This window comes from Heptranchias perlo, chromosome 30, assembly GCF_035084215.1.
Source record: "Heptranchias perlo isolate sHepPer1 chromosome 30, sHepPer1.hap1, whole genome shotgun sequence".
In the NCBI taxonomy this organism is placed as follows: Eukaryota; Metazoa; Chordata; class Chondrichthyes; order Hexanchiformes; family Hexanchidae; genus Heptranchias; species Heptranchias perlo.
This window is the reverse complement of record NC_090354.1, coordinates 1,193,720-1,219,693: the sequence shown is the minus strand read 5'-3', so window position 1 is coordinate 1,219,693 and position 25,974 is coordinate 1,193,720. Positions and strand designations below refer to the sequence as shown.

The following is a 25,974-nucleotide window of genomic DNA, read 5'->3' as shown; positions in this document are numbered from 1 at the left end:
GAGAGAGACCTTGTGGTTACCAAAGTTATGCTGGAGATACACTGATATCAGCGTGCTTTCATCAATGGAGGAAGTAACGGATAAAAACCGGGCTTGGGGTGAAAAGAGAGGGAGACAGTGAGAAAAACTTGCCAGATCAGCATTAACTTCTGTAATTCTGACTCAGTCTGCTAAACTCTGAAGTATTTCTGTTCTAAAATAAGACAGTTCTTAATCTGGTGAAAATGTACCAGCTACAATAATAGTAATGATGGGTAGTTTTACAATTTATCCAGCATTATGTTATCTCCAGAAGAGTCAGTGTGGAACTCACGCAGTTTCACAGGCTGTACTTACTCATGCAGCAACTTGCATCAAAATGAGTTCAATTTATTTTCTGCATTGGTCAGATTACAGGATCACTAATGCCAGAATTTTAGAATCATGAATACATCTGTTAATGACCCGGAATGGTCCAGGTGACATGCAGGAAGAATTCTGCCGCTGAAATTCCTTTTAACAAAAATGGAAAATTGCCCATTTTCCTTTGTATTTAATTCATGTTTTAAAGTTGTGCGTTGTGTGATTTCATCAGCAGGGTATCAACTACAGAGACAGACAAACGTTCCCCAGTATTTTGAGAAAAGAGGATGTTCAGCCTTTACTTTTGAAGTAATTTTCTTTTTCTTTCCCAGATTTCCAGCGTGTGCAGCTTTTTATTTTTGTTATATTGCTGTAACGGTGAGTCTCCGTGCCCTCAGGACAGCTAGGGATGGGCAATTAATACTGATTTCCCAATGCTTCCCACATTCCAAGTACAAATAACGATAAATGTAAACCTGCCATAGTGGCTGAAAAGGCAAAATAAACCTGCCCTTCAGCATGTCAGAGAGAGTTCTGAGAATGTACTCGCTTCTTGGGAGAAAACCTCATGTAACAAACATCAGTTAATGTTCCTAAGACATCAAGAATAAATGGATATGGGGGACAGGGCGGGCACATGGGAGCAGGACTACTGCTCATGTGGAGGATAAATACCACCACCGACTGGTTGAGGCTAACGGTCAGTTTCTGTGTTGTAATTTCTATGTAAAGACACCCCCCCCTTCCCACTGTGCACCCTCCCCCGCACTGTGCCCCCCCCCACCAGCTGAGAGGATGAATAAAATTGCTCTGTATGTGAAGGAGCTGCAGAAGCTTCAGGAACCAGATGTTTAAAACATCGGAATTCATTATTATATCAAAATGCAATTTTTGAAGAATTAATTCTAAACGTTTGTGTGTCTGGACTGAAATCAATAAACTGTCCACATTCCTTAGTAAGCTGCCTTTCTCCGGGCTGGATCCAAACCCACGTCCCGGAGGGCAAGAGTGTGTCTAATCCACTGCACCAACCAATGCCTTGAATGCTAGATGGTTTATTGAGCTAACAGTTTCTATATTGGCAGTGACCAGGAAATGGATTTGGTATTGTGCTGCTTTACATGTGGTAGGGCTGGACCAGCACTGGAGTTTCCTCATTTAGACACACAGCAGGATGTGAGTGTACAGGACTTTCAGTGCAGCCATTCATTTATGGATCTCATTTATGGCAGTTGTGAAGACCTGAAATGGAGGGCTCTGAGGGGAAAGAGTAAGTATACCACCAGCATCTTCCATCAGGTGGAAGTTCCTTATTGTGTGTCAGCTCCCTCACCTCTTAGTCAGAAGGTCATGGGTTCAAGTCCCACTCCAGAGGCTTGAGCACAAAATCTAGGCTAACACACTAGTGCAGCACTGAGGGAGCGTTGCACTGTCGGAAGTCCCGTCTTTTGGATGAAACGTTAAGTCGAGGCCCCCTCTGCCCTCTCAGGTGGATATAAAAGATCCCATGGCACTGTTCAAGAGCAGGCAACTTCTCCCCGGTGTGCTGGCCAACATTCATCCGTCAACCAACACCTAAACAAATGATCTGGTCATTATCACATTGCTGTTTCTGGGATCTTGCTGTGCGCAAATTGGCTGCTGCGTTTCCTACATTACAACAGTGACTACGCTTCAAAAATGTACTTCATTGGCTGTAAAGCGCTTCAGGACGTCCTGAGGTTGTGAAAGGCGCTATATAAATGCAAGTCTCTATTTTATTATTTGCTGATATTATAGGCAGAGATCACAATATTATGGAGTGCCTTACTCCCATGCCAACCTTCTTTAACCTGGGGGTGAAAAGCAAGCTTCATTCACTACACTCTGCTGAAATTTCTGTTCCAGACTGTGGCCTTGCTGCATATCCCAGTTGAAGTTACCTGATCCCAGTCAGGCTTTCCTGGTTTGTGTTCCCTCTAACTCTGAATTTACAGATACTCAAAGTTTTAAGACACTGGTCGATAATAAAGACTTAAAAATCCTGCAGGTTGGCATTACAAACCTGAAACAACTAACAACCCTTTGAACTCTGAATGTCCTCTTAGCTCGAGCAACCGTCCGATTAGATAACCTGGAACAGCAAACTGCAGAACAGGATGGAACCAGCGAACTCTTTCAATTATACTCTTACTAAATACTTTTATATATATCTACATATATATTATGTCTTTAAGTCTATGTTTGACTGCTGGAGAATTGCTGCAGTGCAGGGTTTTGAAATGAGAAATAAAAAGATTGTAGCAGCACGTCACAGATCAGATGCCGTGACCTATATAAAGGGGACATGATGTGATCGTATCTGAATGTAGTGCCCTATTTAATAAAATGGAAATTTTACATAAAGGGAAATAAAATGATCACATTTTTAACCTTTAGACTAATGGCAGGTACAGGGAAATGACAGGCTTCCTCGGTCAGCTAGTTTTTTTTAAATTTAAGCTGCACAGCCTGATCCTGAAACTCATTGAGTAAGACCCAGTGTCAATTGATGAGTTGGTGGTTGCAAAAAGTTGCCCTTCCAGAGAGCACTGTGTTCCAGGGATCTCTGCCTTGGTTCCATCACAGGGGCTGGTCTATCTCCACTGACAGTAATCACTGTGATTTGTGAGGAGACCATCAGTGGAAGAGGTTCATCTGTAGTCACCTCATAAGTGGAGAGAGTGGTTACTGAAATTTCTGACCCCTCAAGAAAGGAGAGCATCAATCTCCAAAGGACTGCAAACCAGTCTGAGAGCAGGAAATCCTCTCCCAAGAATGTTTGAAATAACATTAGGCTAGATTTACCTGAGCCTTCGCTTGCTGGCAGCTTGAATCGAAACATTGCAGGCAGTGCATCCCTGGTTTTCCGATATGCACTGGCAACAAACAAGGACTTGAAAAATATACCCTACTGTGACCTACTTTGTCTCCAATGAGATGACACAGCTGGACTTTATCACCTGGAATGAGCGTACCTGCTGGACAGTTGTCCCAGTAGTTTCTCAACAACAAGCCATCTCAGTACAAGCATTCTGATATCAGCTGTGACCATGACCACTTTACGTACACCCATGGACCTTAGAAACACCTTGTATTGGCTGCAGCTACCCTGGAAATTGAACGAGAGATACCCACAGTGACAAAGCCAAATGGGGATGAGGAAGCAAGTACCTTTGAGATTGACGGTGACCAACCAGTTCCCTGGACTCACTGCATGAGTAACTTGAGGCAGTGTTATCATCCTGAACCTTTCCCTTTTCAAGAATTTGTTAAAAGGTTCAGATATCTAGAATGGGACAGTATCCTCCTGATTTCTTGGTAAGCATGAAGTATCACAAATAAAACCTGTCCCTTTCTTGAAGCTGAGAAACGTGCTGGAGTCTCAGAGCACTGCTTCAGGGGCATCCTGTGTCCGATCATTACAATCCCTGCGTGTACTTGCACTCCTCCTCGGGAGAGTCTTTAACCCTCATTCTCCAAATCCAACAGGCATTTCAGACGATGCAGGGTCAATAAACAGGACGGAAAGTCTGTGAAAAAGGGGTTTCCTGCTGGACCATGGATGGTTGTGCAGGGAAGAGGAGGTGACCAACGTCTGGACAAATCAAACAAGTAGTTCAATCCAGCATCACACCGACCCCCCCAGCAGGTTGTGTTTTACAAAATAAAAAAGGGAGAAGTGTGAAAAATGGTTCTGTGTCACTGTCACCATCTAAAGCCCGGCCACTGATTGGCACATTACAGAAGAACTCCTTAACTAACACACTGCTCACCCTGCTCGACCAGCTGAAGGAGGGGCATTGTAGTTAGAGGCTTTAGTAGAGAATTGTAAGGAATCTTACAACACCAGGTTATAGTCCAACAGTTTTATTTGAAACTGACGAAGGAGGTAAGCTCCGAAAGCTTGTAATTTTCAAATAAAACTGTTGGACTATAACCTGGTGTTGTAAGATTCCTTACATTTGTCCACCCCAGTCCATCACCGGCATCTCCCACATCATTAGTAGAGAATGGCAGAGGGCTGACACTATCAGCAAGTCCCTGGACATGGCAGAATCAGCCGTATGGCTCAGTGTCCCCAGAAATGTTGGTTGTGCCCTTCTCATGGCTGGGACATCACCTTGTTGGGTGAAACGCCCGAGTGAAGCTCAGCACAAGTTGGTGCTGAAATGCTTGCGGCACTCGAACATATTAGAGGCTGGTTGGTGGCGTTCTCCTTATGCTTTCTTTCTCTATCAATCCCTACTGATTTATCCGGGACTGTGTTTGGAGCTGGTCCAGGCAGTTGCAACCAGAGAATCTGAGACAAATCTAATAGGTAGAGGTGTCATGCTTTGAAAATAATTGCCTCAGGAATAGTGAAGGCTCCATACATTTGGAAACTGTTGGCTGGCTAGTGCAAGGCACGACACCAAATGTACCTTGGAATCTTTAGTTGCAATCTGTGGCGTCAAACAAGGAAAATGAGTATAGGCATCAGTTGGTGCTGAGATAAAGGTCGACTGTGGTAATGGTATTGTGCATTGGTTGCAGAGCAGTTAACTGGTGCAGAAAACAAGCTAATGGCTAGCTATGAGCATCAACTGCATAACGGTGTCAATCAATGTCAGTTATTGTAAACAATTTTACAACACTAAGTTATAGTCCAGCAATTTTATTTTAAATTCACAAGCTTTCGGAGGCTTCCCCCTTCGTCAGGTGAACGATGTGAAAAAACATCGTTCACATCGTTCACCTGACGAAGGGGGAAGCCTCCGAAAGCTTGTGAATTTAAAATAAAATTGCTGGACTATAACTTGGTGTTGTAAAATTGTTTACAATTGTCAACCCCAGTCCATCACCGGCATCTCCACATAATGTCAGTTATAATAGCAATAAAGCTGCCAGCCAACATCAATATAGACCACTTTCAGAAACATTACTAGACCCTGTCACCCACTGTATAGTTAGTGTGACCAGCTGATTAGCCTGCTCTGCTCCAGCTGTGTGGGGAAGATGCTAAAAGAAGAGGTTTGGTCTATTGAAAACCTATGTGGTGAGAGTGAATGGGAAAGGGGCTTAGACTGTTGGGATTCTACAGTATGGGAGTGAATGGGAAAGGGGCTTAGACTGTTGGGATTCTACAGTATGGGAGTGAATGGGAAAGGGGCTTATAGACTGTTGGGATTCTATGGTGTGGGAGTAAGTGTGAAGGGGCTTAGATTGTTGGAATTCTATAGTGTGGGAATGAATGGGAAAGGGGCTTAGACTGTTGGAACTCTATATTGTGGGAATGAATGGGAAAGGGGCTTAGACTGTTGGAACTCTATATTGTGGGAATGAATGGGAAAGGGGCTTAGACTGTTGGGATTCCATATTGTGGCAATGAATGGGAAAGGGGCTTGGACTGTTGGGATTCTATAGTATGGGAATGAATGGGAAGGGACTTAGACTATTGGAATATTACAGTGTCCTCGGCCCAACCATCTTCAGCTGCTTCATCAATGACCTTCCTTCCATCATATGGTCAGAAAAGGGGATGTTCGCTGATGATTGCACAGTGTTCAGTTCCATTCGCAACCCCTCGAATAATTAAGCAGTCCGTGCCCACATGCAGCAAGACCTGGACAACATTCAGGATTGCGCTGATAAGTGGCAAGTAACATTCGTGCCAGGCAAGTAACCAGGCAATGACCATCTCCAACAAGAGAGAGTCTAACCACCTCCCCTTGACATTCAACGGCATTACCATCGCCGAATCCCCCACCATCAACATCAATGGGGTCACCATTGACCAGAAACTTAACTGAACCAGCCACATAAATACTGTGGCTACAAGAGCTGGTCAGAGGCTGGGTATTCTGCAGTGAGTGACTCACCTCCTGACTCCCCAAAGCATTTCCACCATCTACAAGGCACAGGTCAGGAGTGTGATGGAATACTCTCCATTTGCCTGGATGAGTGCAGCTCCAACAACACTCAAGAAGCTCGACAACATCCAGGACAAAGCAGCCCACTTGATTGGCATCCCATCCACCACCCTAAACATTCACTCCCTTCACCACCGGTGCATCATGGTCGCAGTGTGTACCATCTACGGGATGCACTGCAGCAACTCGCCAAGGCTTCTTCGACAGCACCTCCTAAACCCATGACCTCTACCAACTAGAAGGACAAGGGCAGCAGGCACATGGGAACAACACCACCTGCACGTTCCCCTCCAAGTCACACACCATCCCGACTTGGAAATATATCGCCGTTCCTTCTTCATCGCTGGGTCAAAATCCTGGAACTCCCTTCCTAACAGCGCTGTGGGAGAACCTTCATCACACGGGCTGCAGCGATTCAAGAAGACGGCTCACCACCACCTTCTCAAGGGCAATTAGGGATGGGCAATAAATGCTGGCCTCGCCAGCGACGCCCACATCCCATGAATGAATTTTTAAAAATTCTATAGTGTGGGAGTGAATGGGAAGGGAGCGTAGACTATTGAGGGCTGATTTAAGTCAGCCTGCCCGGCAAAAACCACTGGCCTTGATGTGATATTTATTGGGGCCTCCTGCTGGATGGCACAGCACCCACCTGAATCAGGCAACAGACATATTACTGCATGCAAATCAGTGTCCTATAAGGTACATAGGACCCTGATGCAATTTGGAGGGAAAATGGGCACAGTGTGGGCCGTGCACACTCCGCCAGTTGGACTGGGCGGTGCAGAGGCAAAGGCCCTAAAACGGGCTCCACAAAAATAATGTGGCCTGATGGCACCCTGGGCTACCCACCTCTGCAATCGTCCCCTGCCCCTGAGAATCCCTACGTGGTCAGTTTTCGGTAAAATATTAAAATGCCTACGTGGCAAAGAAGCAGAATGCAAAATGGTTAGAAAGGGTTAATTAGTTAGTAACTGAGATTGATACAAGTGGCCTGGCCCTCCTGCTGGGCCATATGTTTGCTTAGTCAGCAGGCCTGCATTGTCTTATCAATGATAGGTCTTTGATGTGAGTCAAGGACTGGTCTGAATGTCTCCATGTTTATGGCAGATCAATATAGGGAACGAGCTTAGCCAAAGTTGAAAGACATTCCAGGTTGGGAGATAAGGAACAGAAGGAACAGGGAAGAACATTCCAAGTTGGAAAGTGAGGAAGTATCCCCTTTGATGTCTAACAGCAGCATGATCAGCACATGGACGATTTATGATTGGTCGGAAATAATGTAACCTCGCATGGCAACCTGTGCCCGGCTTATGATTGGTGTTGACCCTCGTTAAGTATGTTCCAACCCTATTCATCTGTATAAAAACGTGTGGATTTCTGTATGTTTTTGTTCTTGCTCTGCCAGCATAGAGGGACTCTATCAGGAGTCCAAATCAATGCTGCAGACTAAGAACCCTGCTATTAAAGATGTGTTGGACTTTAAAATGTATTCGACTTCAGTTATTACTGAACCAGACTGAGGGGAAAGAATCCGGATCGTCACCCCCTCCACAGACAAACCTACCTGCCCACTGGACAGATCAGCCTCCGGGCCGCAGTTCCGCAGCAGGACGGCAGTTCCGGGTGTGCAGCTCATTGGCAGCTTGGCAACGTGGCCCAGACCTTGAAATGGACTAGGAGTCCTGCTGGTAGGAGTGGGGAGTCGTTCTGCCCGCTACCCGCCCATCCCATGCCTGCAGCTAAAATCTACCCCTTGGAATTCGATATGAGAGAGTGAATGTGAAGGTGGTTTCATTTAGTGGGATTCTATATAACAGGAAAGAGTTTGGCTTCAGTCGAGCATAGATTCACCTGCAGTCATCTGCACTTGAAATTAACCGTGGTTTATTAATGAACTGGCACATTTTGAACCACTATACAGAAAAACTGTTCCTGCCACAAACGTCATTGCTTGATGTCCAGCCGAAACCTAGATTATTTCATATTTGTCAGAAGTACAATGGCGAAAAACACCAGGTTCAACCACCTATGCAGAGTACAAATAAAGGAAAATGCTCATTTCCTGTTAGATATGTAATGTGGTTGGCTTGTGATAGAGGGATGTGCACAGAGGTAGATTATTTTGCAATCACAACTGCCTATCTGATTAACAACGATTACTATCAAAAGCAGCTGGGATCCTCCGATAATAATTACATAAAAAGAAATCTGTTTGATTTCAGGATAAGTTTGCTACTGACAGCTTCAAAAGGAAATGGCTGGTTTCTGTGTCTTGGAATTTCACATTTTGAAATGCTCACCATTTGTAAATATTTTAATTTGTGAATTTGGTCTATTTGAAAAGTAATGTTACACAACTGGCAATGGATAATGATTGAAGAACTGTCTGAGTTAATGAGGGCCTTTTTTTTTATTTTTGAAAGTAACACTGCCTCGTTTTTACTCATTTCCTGGTCTCCCTGGGGAGGAACCTCCTTCTGAATTCCCCACCTTCCATCTTGCTGCTTGACCAAAGCAAAGCATTGCAAATTGGGTGTTTGTCACACTATTTTAAAATAGTTACGCGATTTTTACATCAAGTTACATCGAAACAGGCCATTCGGCCCAACTGATCTATGCCGGTGTTTATGCTCCACACGAGCCTCCTCCCTCCCTACTTCATCTCACCCTATCAGCATATCTTTCTATTCCTTTCTCCCTCATGTGTTTATCCAGCTTCCCCTTAAATGCATCCATGCTATTCACCTCAACTACTCCTTGTGATAGCGAGTTCTACATTCTAACCACTCTTTGGGCAAAGAAGTTTCTCCTGAATTCCCTATTGGATTTATTAGCAGCTATTTTATATTTATGACTTCTAGTTTTGGACTCTCCCACAAGTGGAAACATTTTCTCTATGTCTACCCTATCAAACCCTTTCATTATCTTAAAGACCTCTAACAGGTCACCCCTCAGCCTTCTCTTTTCTAGAGAAAAGAGCCCCAGCCTGTTCAGCCTTTCCTGATAAGGATATCCTCTCAGATCTGGTAGCATTCTTGTGAATCTTTTTAGCACCTTCTCCAGTGCCTCTATATCCTTTCTATTATATGGAGACCAGACCTGTGCACAATATTCCAAGTGTGGTCTAACCAAGGTTCCATACAAGTTCCACATAATTTCTTTGCTTTTCAATTCTATCCCTCTAGAAATGAACCCTAATGTTTGATTTGCCTTTTTTATGGCCTTACTAATCCGCATCGCTACTTTTAGTGATTTTTATATCTGTACCCCCAGATCCTTTTGCTCCTCTATCCAGTTTAGACTCTTATTATCCAAGCAGTATGTGGCCTCCTTATTCTTCCTACCAAAATTCACCACCTCACACATATCTATGTTGAAATTCATTCGCCAATTACACACCAATTCTGCAAGTTTCTTAACTTTATGCCTCAGGAAAGATAACAGTTTTGGTTCATCAAACATTCTCCACGATCGTTTCTGCAAAGTAATTAATTAATGTTCTTTGGTGCCTGAAAATATAGGGAACAGGTTCCAGTTGTTCTCAGCTGCTGTAAGACCGGGAGGTTTAGCATCACATATGGTGCTGGGCAGGCAGTGAGATGTCACAAAGCACCACACTAGTGAGGAACAGCAACCCAGATCATTGACGGAAAGACAGGTGCTTTTAGACACAGTCCATCCTTTCTCAATGATTTCAGTTCCAAACTTCCCACCAATTGATCCAATCCCTTTTCTGAAACACTGCCAGGTACATATTTCATCCTTTTTTCCCCAGAAAGAAGTTAATTGCCTTTTTTATGGATTATAATGTCTTCCAATTAGAAAGGTAGGAGCTGCAAATTTGCTTTGGGTAATTTTGTACATTATAAATTTGACCATGCGTACAAATGAAAACAAGCCTATCACAACGCACCATAATAATGCTCTCACGTTTCTCAAGCAGCTGGGCTGTGCACAAAACAGCAGGAAAATGGCCCAGCAAAATATTAGGAAACACTCAGCAGCTCAGACAGCACCTGTGGGTAGAGGAACGTAGGGTTTACATTTCAGGTCTATGGCCCTTCGTCAGGACCTCTCTGCACAGATGCTGCCTGACCTGCTGTTTTTACAGTGTCTGCAGTATCTGGATTTTTAAAACATTCGGAAAATTAGTTTCACTGCCCAACACGTAAAACTCTGCTAGGCAGCAATTTAGGAAATTTTGGAGCTAGGGAGGGGACCCACAAACTTCCACAGGAGATAAAAGAGTGGGATAAAGGCTCAGTCAGCAACTGAAAGGACCTATTAGGATGCACAGGGTGTCACATTTTAAAAAGAGTGTTGTCAAGGCAAAGATATCATGGAAATGTGGATTTAGTGTTGCTGGTCTTTGTTGAAGTATATGCAGGTAGATGAAAGCTTCAGTCGCTGCTTAATGCAGCACTGGCAACATAATGCTGACTCCTATGATTCCTGTGGGTAGCTGGAAGGTCCCTGCAGTTCTTGGTTCTGCAGGTACTGTACTCGGCATTGAGTCTAGCTGTCATCTCCTGCCAGAGGTGGTACCCAGCCATGTTGTAGAAAGGGTGCCTGAGAGTGCCAAACAAGGCAAACTCCCACACACAAACCTCATGCGTTTCGTACACAAACCTCATATGTATCATACACAAACCTCACGCGTATCATATACAAGCCTCATGCATGTTGTACATAAACCTCAGGCGTATCGTATAAACTCAGTCAGCGATGCCATTCCACCATTTGCCCAGATTCTGCTTCCTGCCTCCAAACTGAATTTTTCTTCTCTTGCTTTTGCCTGCCATGTCCTTGCACTCGCTGTTTAGGAAGGCTGAAACAAGGACACTTCCCTTTAAATCAGCCCTTTAAGAGCTGCTGGCATGCGCCAGATAGCCCGTGTCTGCATCAGGTACGTCCCCCGCAACTGAGCTAATGTGCGGAATAAGAATAATCTTGAACTTACCTGGCAAAATGCTCATAGGGGGAGCTCTCTATGCTACTAGTGTATCGTTCATGCAATGAGTAGTGGTTCTGCTGACAGTGCAGTGGGATCACATAATCAATTGTCCTGTCTCTCCTAAGTGCAACCAAGAGCTCCCACCTCTTACTTTTGATGGCTCAATCCTAAATCGTTCTTAATATATCAACATTCTTGGCTTCACTTTCTCCTCTGATCTCAAGTGGAACTCCCACACTTCCCACTGTTAAAGCTCATAGAAAGAATCATAGAAATTTACAGCACAGAAGGAGGCTTCAAGAAGCTTAGTCATTCTTTCAAGCTAAGCATGTCTTTCCGTTAACTCGCCATTAAGCTCAATTCTGTCCAAGAATTGAATACTGCTTCCATTTATCCAGCACTTCCCTTGCATCCTGGATAGGTACAAGAAAATCCTGTCGTCTGAGAGACAATTTTTCTTCCAGGTCTAGATTCCAACCTCTTTCTCTTTCTGTTGCATTCTTTCTCGTCTCCCTCACTCTCTATTTTATCAATAAAAGAAAGAACTTGCATTTATTTAGCGCCTTTCACAGCATCTCAAAATGCTTCATAGCCAATGAAATATTTCTGAATTGTAGTCACTGTTGTATATGAAATGTGACAGCCAATTTGTGCATAGAAAATTAAATAATCTAGAACTTGGAGTCTTGGAGCATCAAGTGGGGCTGGAACCCATAACCTTTTGCCTTAGAGGCAAGGGTGCTACCACTAAGCCAAGGCTGACACAGTACATGACAATGGTCCCTGCTCCTTTGAGCTTTTCTCTTTTAGTTTACACTGACGCACTCAGAGCATTTACAAGGCATTAAATCACAGCAGCTAAAAGAAAGAAAAAGCTTGCATTTCTATAGCGTCTTTCACAACCTCAGGACGTCTCAAAGTGCTTTTCAGCCAATGAAGTACTTTTGAAGTGTCGTCACTGTTGTAATGTAGGAAACGTGGCAGCCAATTTACTCGCAGCAAGGTCCCAGGAACAGCAATGAATTAAATGACCAGATCATCTGTTTTTAGGTGTTAGTTAAGGGATAAATGTTGGCCAGGACACCAGGAGAACTCCCTTGCTCTTCTTTTACATCCACCCGAGAGGGCAGACGGGGCCTCGGTTTAACTGCACCTCCGACAGTGCAGCATAAGGGAGAATTTCTTTGATGTGCTGGGCTAGAGAAGAAAATTCATCCTTTTGTGGGGCTGCTATTACTTTACATGGTTCATTCAGCGCAGACTCGATGGGCCGATCGGCCTCCTTCCGTGCTGTAACCTTTCTATGATTCTATGGGGGAAAAATTGGATAGGGGCCGTTTTTGGGCACGGGTAGCGTGATGCGCTATTACCCCATGCCCAATGATCCCTGCGCAGGCAGGACGCAAGTTTCGGCTGGCCCGAGGACATATCTGCAATCAGCCTTCCTGTCCAGGCCTTGCACGTGGAATCAATGCGATTCACACTTTCCACCAGCAGGGGAGCTCAATCTCTTAAAGGGAGGATGTTTCTTAGAAATCTCTTAAAGGTAGCTGCTACCTGGTATCTGCTGAAAATAACAGTCTACTGTCTGCATGGAGTCTGAACGGAGATCAGACATCGCACATGTAAAACACAGATGCAGGTCCCATCCCTATGTTTACACACTGATGAGTTATGTTAAAACATTAAATAAAGGTTGTGCACTACTAAATCCCACATCCTCCAATCTGCACACCAGACCTCACCAATCTGCCGATCTGAGTTGGTACCAGGCCTGCGAGAGTCCATGCACCAAGGATCTCTGCTAATGCAAGAGAGACCTTGGTGCAGGAGGTGGGCAGATGGAGGGACATCTGGAGGGGGGTGGGGGGGGGCGGTGGGGAGAGGCTCTCCAGACATATATCCAAAAGGCAGTGGGACGCAGTGGGGGACGAAGTCAATGCCAGGCGCACAGCATCATGAACATGGATGCAGTGCAGGAAGAAGTTCAATGCTTTGACATGAGTGGTCAAGGTGAGTGATGTCAACTATCAAGTGGTGTCATCTACCAACTGCTCCATACATTACACCCCCCATCACCCACATACCAACAAACTCTTTCCATCAGTACTCAACTTTTCCAACCAGATGCTTCCTCTCACCCTTAGGGCTCGATTTTCGCACCCCCGAGCGGGTGCATTTGTGGTGGGGGGGCTCCGAAAATCAGGGATTCCCGGGGCGGGTCCAGAGCCCGGCTCCAACCCGCCCACTTCCGGGTTCCCCAGTGCCGCGCTTACATGCACGTGCAGCCCCCGCATGTGGGACTCCCGCCGGCAATTAAAGCCGGTGGGATGCCACTTAAAGTAATTAACTAGGTACTTCAGATCATTTGCAGACCTGGTTGACCTGTTATTTTAGGAGGGGTGGAATTTTCAAGTCAACTGGGACTGTTTCCCGTGTTGCAGCCATCAGCCTGTGGCAGCTACAAAGGTCCATTTGACAGGTTGGGGGGGGGGGGAGACCCTCACTCATTGCAGGAGGCCACTCTGTCACTTTGGACAAGGTTTGGCGTCCACCACCCTCCTCCTAACAATAAAATTCACAAACTTGCACACTTACCCCGGTGTCCAGACACATTTACCTACCTTGCAGACCCCCTCAAACATCTTCCGGATGGGGGCCGCTGTAGCTGCAGTCATGACCTCCTCGGAGGACGAGCAGCATCACCAGCCTCGCCGGCCACGCCGTCCACCTCTGACACGTGGAGTTCCACAACAGAGTGTTGTGACACATCCACCTGCACAGCAGGAGGGAGGGCTACCGCAGAGAGAGATGCGTCGCAGAGGGCACTACCCTCGCCACAGGGTCTACAGACCGAGGCTCAGCTTCCTGGACCTCTCCGAGCAGCTGTGCACATGGAGGCTCAGAGTCACTCGACATGTAGTCGTGGACATCTGCAGCCTCCTTCATGCTGAGCTGCTCCCGGCTGGCCCGAGTACCATCTTCTTACCTGTCGCTGTCAAAGTCACCACTGCCCTCAACAACTTCTCCTTCGCATCCTTCCAGGGTGCCACCAGGGACATCGCCGACGTCTCTCAGTTGTCTGCACAAAAGAGCCCTGCAAATACACCTACACCCACTCTACAGTGACACAATGGGTGGCATCAGTTGTGGGTCTTCATAGTGATCCTCAGGAAAGGGCATTATTGCAGAAACCAGACAAGATTCGCAAAGATGTGGCAGTAGTGGTGACAATATAATATGTTATGTGAGTTGATCAGAAATTAAATATAAGTAAAAACCATGGCAAATCCTCAAACACCCTTGTGCATCCCCTTCATGCTCACGACACGTTTGCCTTACGCTTCCTACTGCACATATGTGATGCATGTCCTGTGGCTGCAGCACAGGTAGTGGCACGTTGAGTGAGGCTGACCGTGAAAGAGATGCACGAGAGGGTGAGTATGAGATAGAGCCATGAGATTGTATGAGGATTGGGTTGCGTGGTAGTGGTGGGATGAGTACTGGCGAGGTGAGTAAGTGCAGGTAAGATGAGGATGAGCTTTGAGTGGGTGTGAGGAGTGATGTGATAGAGTAGTGTTGGCAGTGCAGAAGGAGATGTGGGGTGGGGGCGGTGATGTGGCAGATGGAGTGTAGGGGAATGAGTAAGTGTACTCACTTCGGCTGACCTACTTAGGTCATTGAAGCGCCTCCTGCATTGTATGCAGGTGGGCGATATGTTGGTGGTGCTGGTGACCTCCTCTGCCATCTCAAGCCAGGCCTTCTTGGTGGCAGAGAGGCAGGCCACTTCCTCCCGCCCGCTGGGGAGAAGATCTCTGTCCTCCCCCTCCTCCTCACCCCATCCAATAAGACCTGGAGTGAGGCATTGTTAAATCTGGGAGCAGCCTTTCCCCTGGGCTGCTCCATGCTATAATTTTGCCTATTTTCTGCAGCATCAGTCAGTGGAGGACTGCCCCTTTACAAAGGGCTCCTCCAGCTGACAGCCTATGCTGTGCATGCGCAGTCCGCCCGCTGCGCAGCTTTCCAGCGCGAAACCCGGAAGTCAAGGTAAGTACCTTCAATCAAGCTGCGATTGCGTGCGGAGCACCCCGATTTCACTGGGCGCGTTACCCACGCGCCCAGTCGACCCCCCGCTGCCAACCCGCCGCCCTCCTAATATCTGGCCCTTACACATCACCACTGTTTCAAGCTGCCCACCCACAACTCACAGGCCACACACACTGGCAGCTATTCAACCATGACAGGCACATCATCTGCTTTCCTGCAGGAGAAGGTGGCGCATATCAGGAGGCAGCAAGTGGCAGTAGCATTTAGCCCCTCGAGCCTGTTCCACCATTCAATGAGATCATGATGGACCTGTGACCTAACTTCATGTACCCACCTTAGCCCCATATCCCTTAATACCCTTGGTTCACAGAAATCTATCAATCTCAGATTTAACATTCATAAGTGAGCTGTCATCAACTGCCGTCTGAAGAACAGCGTTCCAAAAGTCTCCCACCCTTTGCGTGTAGAAGCATTTCCTAACTTCACTCCTGCCTCTAAATGTTAGGCTATGTCCCCGCGTCCTAGTATTCAAGTCTAGGAGACCTCCAAAAACAGGTACAAATGTCCTGGCAGCCAGAAGCAATAATCCAGCCACTAACCTATAAATCCTGCATGGTCCCTTTAAATAGCGGCTGGTGGGGGGTCCTCCAGGCACTCTAAGACACGTTCAGATGGTCGGGGTTAAGACTGTGCGTTGAGTTGAGTGTTAAGTCCCAAAATGGTGTCTATCACTTTAAATCAGCGTTGTACACTGATTGAAGCCATTTTCTCCCTACTTTACATGATTCCAGCGTTCGTTATCTGCGCTTGCGCTATACCAAGATGGCGTCCGGCGCACGTCACGCTGGAAATGTGCATGCGCATCCAAGACGCCATCTTGGATGTCAGAGAGGCCGTGTAGCGCTGAAACGGCCCAATTTAGCGCCCAATGATTCTAAAATTGCCACCTGATGTCTGAAAGGTTTTAAATAAAACTGCGTCCACTTTTTGAAAAGGCATAAATATATATTCATCTCACCTGGATTGCAGAGTCCCGTACGCTGCAGGTAACCGTGGCAACGGTCCTTGTGTTCCTCCAGGGAGCTGCGCTGTTTATAGCTCCGCCCGCAGAAACTACACTTGTGGGGCTTATCAACTGCAATGAGAAATTGCAAATAGTGAGACATCTCACAGGAATAAAAAATTAAAGATAAGTGAGCTTAAGAGCTATTTTAGCAGTGATGTGTTTAACTTCCAGTCATATAACAAAAAAAGTCATTCTGAATAAATAGCAACTGTGGTACTGAGAACAGCCGACTCTGTATGTCACTCGGGGAGAGAGAATGAAGCATAACATCCAATGTAAACCACTTCTCAGCCTCTGACTTTCACTCAAGAATCAAGGATCTACCATTCAGGACCAGCAACTGAGCTGATGTTCACTCAGTTAGATGGCAGCTGGAGAGAACCAGAACCACAATCATTATTTGTCCATTTCTTTTTGGTTAAGAAACCTGCCATTTCAGGAAGCTGGGAGACTTCTTAATCTGCTGTTATATCATTTTTCCTTTCATGTGGACTCTGGGAGCCTGGTGGCCACGAGCTGGCTGCCGGCAGTTAAGCTGTTTAATCCGCTCCCAAACAGCGGCACACTTGTTGATCCAGTTTTATCTGGAATGTTTATTTTTTTTCATTCTCGGGATTTGGTCGATGCTGGCAAGGTCTGCATTTATTGCCTATCCCTAGTTGTCCTGAGAAGGTGGAGGTGGTGGTGATATGTGTCCAAGTCAGGATGGTACGTGACTTGGAAGAGGTGTTCCCATGACATTGCTGCTCTAATGCTTCTCAGTGGTAGAGGCTGCAGGGAAGAGAGGGAGGTTGGTCACCAGCCACCAGTCTTTAGACAGCAAAATTAACAGCATAAATGCCAGGAGCAACTCCACTCATACGTTTATTAAGAGACCATTGCAACCCAATTTTTGTGAGGGGCCCTAAAACAGGCATTGTAAGGGACCTAATGCCTGTTCAGGCAGCCGCAAGAGACGTCCCAAAAATGGACTAACCCAATTTTGGGTCGGATGTTTTTCAGGCACCCTTGGGGCGCAGGACGTTGGTCCCTGAAACTGGACTTTGTTGCGACATTTTACGGACATAAAACAGGCACAATGAGGTCCAATTTCCACATCACTATCTTGCCCAAGCATGACTGGGCTGTAAGCACCTTAGACAGAATAGTTCACCCAACAGCAGCACTTCTGGTTTGATACATAAAATCTCATTAAAGAGTCTGCTGGTCTAATAGGACACGGTCAACTATTAGAATAACTTTATTGGCTGAGAACTGGGCTATGGAGTTGGCTTTCAGTGAATTGGAGTCCATTTTTATAATACTCATTCCAATTAGACAGTGGGCCCTGAGATGCATAGAAAATGAGGCAGGGAGAGTTATTTTTAACTTAAAAATTGGATACATAAAGGTATGTTAGAAATCAGGTAAAAGTAAAGTTAAATAATAAAATTGGAGAGTGAGGATAGGGGAAAGGGACACAGTGTGACCATTCGAGTCCCATCCAATGGGTACAAGTGGGAAGGAGTTTGGTCTGTTGGAATCCTGTGTTTGGATCAGGCACATGGTTACCTGTGGAGCCCGTCCACAGTTCTGTTTCATCAGGGCTATATTTGCCAGTCCATAGTCGGTTGTGGAACATCCTCTTGTCTTGCTAACTACACTGAACCCTGCTACAGCTGGTGGTGCTACTGGATGGTATCAATAAATAAAGTTTCAAGGATATTCAACTAAGCATTCCAATAGGCCAACTGTACATGGAAACCACGTTCATTAACAGGGGAACAGGGGGTATTACTCCTTGAGACTTCCAGAGTGGTACTGTAATTTCTCTCTCATTTTACCACCACCCGTCCAAACTTTCCACTTTATTTGTAGACAATTTGCAGGAAGGAGCTGTTACCATCGAGACTGACTGCAATTTTTGAGGTTTGTTATGATATTTTGGCAGTGCATGTGTGTATATAGGTCTTTGCAGAATCAAGTGCTGAAACTGACTCAACACAAAATATCACAGGTCACCAGTGTAATGAGAAGACAGGCTTAAAGAAAGCCTTGCATTTATATAGCATCTTATCACATCGCTCAGAAACATCCCAAAGTGCTTCAACACAATGAAGTGCAGGGAATGTTTCCATATAGGCTAATGCAGCAGCCATTTTGCACACAGTAAGATCCCATAAATAGCAATGGGATGAGGCTGCGAGGTAATCGCTATAGTTACATGCAGAGGTTTTATCAATATATATACTTGCGTATTGAAACGGGAAATTTATGCTATTATTCGAAGGTTAGCATTCGAGGGCAGCAGGGGTGTTCAAGTATAAAATCTACATCCTCAGTTGGAGTACTTGGCAAGGAAAATACTCTTTCCTTCTCAGTTATATTTGCTTAAAAATGAAAGGAAATCTGCAAGAAGGAAATGTATTTACTCACTGTACTCGTGCTGTGTATTTGCTGTCTGTACTCGTGCTGTGTATTTGCTGACTGTACTCGTGCTGTGTATTTGCTGACTGTACTCGTGCTGTGTATTTGCTGTCTGTACTTGTGCTGTGTATTTGCTGACTGTATTTGTGCTGTGTATTTTCTAACTGTACCCGTGCTGTGCACTTACTGACTGTACTTGTGCTGTGTATTTGCTGACTGTACTCATGTTGTGTATTTGCTGTCTGTAGTCCTGCTGTATATTTGCTGAATGTAGTTGTGCTGTGCATTTTCTGACTGTACTCATGCTGTGTATTTGCTGTCTGTACTCGTGCTATGTATTTGCTGACTGTACTCATGCTGTGTATTTGCTGTCTGTACTCATGCTGTGTATTTGCTGTCTGTACTCGTGCTGTGTATTTGCTGTCTGTACTCGTGCTGTGTATTTGCTGACTGTACTCGTGCTGTGTATTTGCTGACTGTACTCGTGCTGTGTATTTGCTGTCTGTACTTGTGCTGTGTATTTGCTGACTGTATTCGTGCTGTGTATTTGCTAACTGTACCCGTGCTGTGCACTTACTGACTGTACTTGTGCTGTGTATTTGCTGACTGTACTCATGTTGTGTATTTGCTGTCTGTAGTCCTGCTGTATATTTGCTGAATGTAGTTGTGCTGTGCATTTTCTGACTGTACTCATGCTGTGTATTTGCTGTCTGTACTCGTGCTATGTATTTGCTGACTGTACTCATGCTGTGTATTTGCTGTCTGTACTCATGCTGTGTATTTGCTGACTGTACTCATGCTGTGTATTTGCTGACTGTACTGGTGTGGTGTATTTGCTGTCTGTAGTCGTGCTATGTACTTGCTGACTGTATTCGTGTGGTGTATTTGCTGACTGTAGTCGTGCTGTGCATTTGGTAACTGAAATCGTGCTGTGTATTTGCTGACTGTACAGTACTCCTTTCTTACCCAGTATATGAGAAGCCCAACAAGAGAGGAATCACTGCTGGATCTAGCAATGGGAAATGATAAGAGAAGTACGCATAGGGGAACATCTAGGCAATAACAATCACAACATAATAAGGTTTAAAATAATGACTGAGAAAGACATAAGTAAGACAAAAACCAAAGTAATAGATTGCAAAAAAGATAATTTCGAAGGGGTGAGAATGGAACTGGGAAAATAAACTGGAAAAATTTACAGATAAACAAAGAAATAGAAGCAGTGGGAAACATTTAGAATGGTGATCAATAGCGTTCAGGAGAAATATATTCCTCTAAAAACCAAGAACAAATTAGCCAATTATGAAACACTATGGATGATTAAAGAGATAAGGGTAAAACTGAAACTAAAGAAAAAGGTATACTCCAAGTACATGGGCAGTAAAGGTGAGGATGACAAAAGGAATACAAAGAGGTTAAGAAAGAAGACAAAAAACAATTAGGAAAGCAAATTGGAACTACAAGACTAAATTATCAAAGAATAGAAATAGAAATAGTAAAGTATTCTACAGACACATAAATAATAAAAGAAAAATCAGAATACGGATAAGGCCACTAAGGGATACACACGATAAACTCACAGGTAACGACAGCGAAATGGCAGAAATATTGAATAGTTACTTTGCCTCCGTATTTACCAGGGAAACTAACAAGGTGGGCAGGACATTAGAAGAGGAAATCGAAAAAGATGTTATAACATTTAAGACAGAAAGGTGGGGAGATAATTGATAAACTAATCAAACTTAGGGATTATATCCACGCATATTACAAGAAGTTAGGGAAGAGATAGCAGAGGCATTATTACATATATATAAAAATTCATTAGAAAAGGGAATAGTGCCAGAGGACTGGCGGACAGTTAATGTGATTCCTATATTTAAAAAGGGAGATAGAACCAGTCCAGGGAACTATAGACCAGTTAGTTTAACGTCGATGGTAGGAAAGATAATGGAATCTTTACTCAAAGATGTAACAGAAAAACATCTAGAAACTGAAAATATAATAAAGAATAGTCAGCATGGATTTCAGAAGGGAAAGTCATGCCTAACCAACCTTACTGAATTCTTTGAAGAAGTAACAGAAAGAGTAGACAAGGGTAGTGCAGTAGATGTAATATATTTGGATTTTCAAAAGGCCTTCAATAAGGTACCGCATTGTAGACTCATGACTAAGGTCAGAGCATGTGGAGTCAGGGGACAGGTAGCAGCATGGATAGCAAGCTGGCTAAAAAACAGAAAACAGAGAGCAGGGGTTAAGGGTAGCTACCTAGACTGGCAAAGATGGGAAGTGGTGTTCCACAGGGATCGGTGCTGGGACCACTGGTATTCACCATTTTCATTAACGATTTGGATTTGGGAATTGGAAGTACAATTTCAAAATTTGTGGACGACACCAAATTGGAAGGGGGGTGTAGTTAAAAGAAAGGAAGAACGCGTCAAGATGCAAGAGGGTAATAATAAACTTGCAGAATGGGCGTGTAATTGGCAAATGAATTTCATTATAGATAAGTGTGAGGTGGTGAATTTTGGTAGGAAGAATAAGGAGGCCACATGCTGCTTGGATAATAAGTCTAAAAAAGCAACTATTTTCAACTCCCACCCGCTCCCAACGCACCTGTTCTTGGGATTTAAAATCACCCTCCCAGTATGTGTTTGGTTCCCGCTCATTATGCTGTGGTACAGGTTAACCTACTGTACTTGTGATTCTCTGGTTGGGATTTGTGCTTAATCAAAGTATCACAGTTGGCAAGTAGAGTGCAAAAAGATCATTTCTAATCTAGAAACCTGTCTCTTCCAATCTACTTCATTCCTCTCCATTTTAGTTGCTTTTGGCCCTCTTTTTCTTTCTCATAGGAACAGGAGTAGGCCATTCAACATGTTCCACCATTTGATTAGATCATGTCTGATCTGTACCTTAACTTCATTACTCGCCGTTGCTCCATATCTCTTGATACCCTTACCTAACAAAAATATGTCAATCTCAGTCTTGAACATTTCAATTGACGCCCTGCCTTTTGAGTGAGCGAGTTCCAGATATCCACTACCCTCTGTGTGAAAAAGTGCTTCCTGATTTCACTCCTGAACATTGTATTTACCCACTGATCACACAATAGGCACAGTGGGATATCTAGTTCAGTCCGCGGATGGGAAGAATTTTGTAACTGAGATATTACGTATTCCTCACTTGCAAAACAAACTTGTGTACCTTCTCTATCTTCCACACACGTGCAAGTTGCTGTGCACCCCCAGTGCAGGCTTGCTGGGCCGAATAGCCGATTTCTGCACTGTGACATTCTATGATTACGCAGAGTCTACCTCTGTTGGCCAGGTGAAAGGCAATTTAAAGCCTGGTGCTGGAAATTATTTTCTTGCTAAACAAAGGTATACTGGCAACGGTTTGTACAGATAGTTACAGCAAAGTAACTGAGGAGATTTCAAGTTATATTTTTGACCCTTGATTCCTCTGAGGACATTACATGAAGACAATGTTCCCCTTTCATTCAGTTAGATTAGACTCTCCCTTGTGCCCAGCACAGGATACCACAATATGTTCCCATCAAAGCCCATACAACTCTGAAATTCAGCACGGCCTCTCTCCGTGTTACAGAGGCCTCACTAACTGGCACATTCTCACAGTCCTTGGTGTATTGGAATGAAATGATAGGACAGTAATATTTTGATGGAACAGACATCTCCTAAGCACCTACTCTGGATCACAGTACCTGAGAAGTTAGTTTTCAGATCTCTCTGATCTTGAAAGGTCTGTTTTGTCAGGAAACTGTTGATGGGGAGGAAAAAAAAGTTAATGCCATCGGCAGAGGGGCCAACAGATCAAAACCAGCTTTGGGCCAAGTCCTCTAGTCTCAGTTTCTACTCTGACTAAGACTGCGTGTTCAAAGTGAATGTTAGCCGCTTGTACGTCTCTGCGTTTTAGAGTCCTGTGGTTTCAAATTGTCTATGTGAGCTGATAAGGCTGAGATAGACAATAGGGCTGACATATTACACTCAAAAGGGCTGACATATTACAAAAAGCTTTCATTTTTCTGCAAGTATCAGTAGTATTAGAATGAAAGAGTCTGGCTTCAATGTAATTCAGCACAACTAGTAGGCTGGAGCATGTGTGCGTCGCACATGAGCAAGGTTTCACATTTCTACTAGCAAGGCTTTCATTTACTACATTAACCACACTCAGGACTGCTACCACACCAAGATTAGCAGGGGGCCACAAAAATATCAGCAACATGCTGTAGAGAGGCCACATTGCTCACTGGACACTGCCACATACCAGGCTGTGTTTGTCAACTGCACATTGTCAAAACATCCCTATATAGTCAAAGTGATAATCCGTGGACAACTGTAATAATTATATAGTGATACAACATTTATCAGTATAACATAATATTAGAACAACCCATCGACTTGAGAAAGGTTGTGAATGATCAACAATAATGTTGAACAATAATGACTGCGCCAGTACAGCACCATTGGTTAAGGACAGAAGGCCAACTGACAGACTCCATAGACTACTTCATCCAATCAGCTTCATAATTTTGTTCTTCACTCTGCCTTTTTTTATTTTGAGAAACATAAGTAAAGGACCCCACTGAGGTAAAGGGTCAAGGCCATAGTGTAGGACCCATTGAGGAAAAGGGTCAAGGCCATAGTGTAGGACCCACTGAGGTAAAGGGTCAAGGCCATAGTGTAGGACCCATTGAGGAAAAGGGTCAAGGCCATAGTGTAGGACCCACTGAGGTAAAGGGTCAAGGCCATAGTGTAGGACCCACTGAGGTAAAGGGTCAAGGCCATAGTGTAGGACCCACTGAGGTAAAGGGTCAAGGCCATAGTGTAGGACCCACTGAGGTAAAGGGTCAAGGCCATAGTGTAGGACCCACTGAGGTAAAGGGTCAAGGCCATAGTGTAGGACCCCACTGAGGTAAAGGGTCAAGGCCATAGTGTAGGACCCACTGAGGTAAAGGGTCAAGACCATAGTGTAGGACCCCATTGAGGAAAAGGGTCAAGGCCATAGTGTAGGACCCACTGAGGTAAAGGGTCAAGACCATAGTGTAGGACCCACTGAGGTAAAGGGTCAAGGCCATAGTGTAGGACCCACTGAGGTAAAGGGTCAAGACCATAGTGTAGGACCCACTGAGGTAAAGGGTCAAGACCATAGTGTAGGACCCCACTGAGGTAAAGGGTCAAGGCCATAGTGCAGGACCCCACTGAGCTAAAGGGTCAAGGGCCACAGTGCAGGACACCACTGAAGTAAAGGGTCATGGCCATAGTGCAGGACACCATGAGGTAAAGGGTCAAGGGCCATAGTGCAGGACACCACTGAGGTAAAGGGTTAAGGGCCATAGTGCGGGACACAGCAAATGGCCATCAACACTAAGGTTTTCATTTTCAGGATTGGAGTGAATTAGACTCTGCCATTTCAGCTCGCAATTGCCATCTTGCCATCACCTGCTATGTTGTGCTCTTGCAGCCATGTGGATTGCTACCTTTTATATAAGCTTAAAACTAGATAAGTGTATAAATTTGTGGCCCACTTTGCATGTCCTGTGTTTAGCCTGAAGATGCTCAATCCAATCACTGGTGTGAGCCGAAACACAATTTCTTCTGGATACTACCTGTCGTGCAGAATAAAGAATAAATTTAAAAAGGAATTCACGTGCGGGAATGTGCAATGTGCTTGAGCTTTTCTTGGTCCTTCTGTTGTGGCGAGTGGTTTAGAGCAGATGGACAAGACCACAAGAGGGAGGATCTGACAAATACTAATTATTTTCAGTTGTTCACATAGATTGCGATAACCCATTTGCACGGTGTAAACTGCAGTCCGTGTAACAGCAAGCGTGCTGTCATTTCAGGAGAGCTTGTTTTTGCAGATGAAGGGTGTAGTGAAATGAGAAAACTTTCGGTTAGAATACTTGCAGTTTGTAGCTTCAGTACTAGCCTTATCCTGCATATCAACTCCCACACCCACGGCCCTTCCCTCAGCCTCCCAACCACACAAGGGCCCGCCACCACAGAGACTTCACAAGCCGTCTTCACCCTCAACATCCTCACATCCCTGCCTGCCTCCAACAACACCACCATCAACCTCTGGAAAAAGCCTCCTCCAACTCTCTCACCAACACACTCTCAAACTCCCAACTTCCTTTTCCTGGTCCTCCCCTTTCAATGACGTCACTGCCTGTCAACCTATTTAACGAGTCTTTTGCTTCGCCCTTTATGCCCTCATCCCCACCAAGTGTCTCAAAGTCTCCCATCCCCAAGGTTTCCAAGTACAGTTCTTACCTTCACACCTTCAAGTCTGATGGCCACAGATCTGAGCACACAATCAGCCTGGTCGCCCACTGCCCATCTGCCTCAATCAGCTCAAGTAACATCTCCCTCTCCACTGCAAATCCACCTGCTACTCCTTGCGGATAAGGAGAAAACTGTATTTGTCGTGGGCAAATGCAAGGTAATGAAACTTGGGAAGCAAACTATCAGCGAGCCTATAAATTAAATGACTCTAGGCTACAAAGCACATCATAGAAGGATACGAGGGTATTATGGATAGCTCACAGAAATCTGGCAACAGTAGTAAAAGCTAATCAGATCTTGGGTTATATGGCTAGAGGGATAGAGCACAAATCCCAGGAGGTGATGATGAGTCTGGTACAGCCATACCTGGAGTAGAATGTACAATGCTGGTTGCCGTCCTAGCAAGAATATCCAAACACTGGAGGCAATGCAGAAAGGGGCAACATTACTGCTACACAGCTTAAGGTATCTGAGCGTTGAGGAGAGATTGAAGGGCCTGGAATTGTTAGCTCTAAAGAGAAGGCTCAGGGGAGAGACTATTCACTTATTCCAGATTCTTAAGGGAATTGATAAATTGAACCCTGATAATATTTTCAAAATTGTCACAAACTCTACAATAACAACAACGTGCGTACCAGAACCAGGAAACATGGGCTCACGGTGAGAACAGGAAATGTGCCGACAGTATGGTTATGCTGTTTTTCCAGGCTTTCCGCCAAACTTACAGTGGACAATTGCGAGAATGCCAGTGGAAATTCACCCCTCTGTTCCTATATTGTATTTTATTTTTATGCCTGATAGTGCTCGCTCAGATTGCCACGTATATTTAATTTAATATTTTAGGTGACCAGTCTCTGCCACCGTCATAAGAACATAAGAAATAGGAGCAGGAGTAGGCCACCATTCACTAAGATCATGGCT

At 44.8% G+C, this 25,974-nt stretch overlaps 1 protein-coding gene across 1 annotated transcript in view; it reads right to left on the bottom strand.

Moving 5' to 3' along the window:
* The window catches only part of LOC137300216 (zinc finger protein Aiolos-like), a 122,485-nt gene that overhangs the window by 18,947 nt on the left and 77,564 nt on the right, over window positions 1-25,974 (bottom strand). The window contains exon 6 of the mRNA XM_067969312.1: window positions 16,295-16,411. Within this exon, the coding sequence (XP_067825413.1) occupies window positions 16,295-16,411 (117 nt within the window). The remainder of the gene's footprint in view (window positions 1-16,294; window positions 16,412-25,974) is intronic.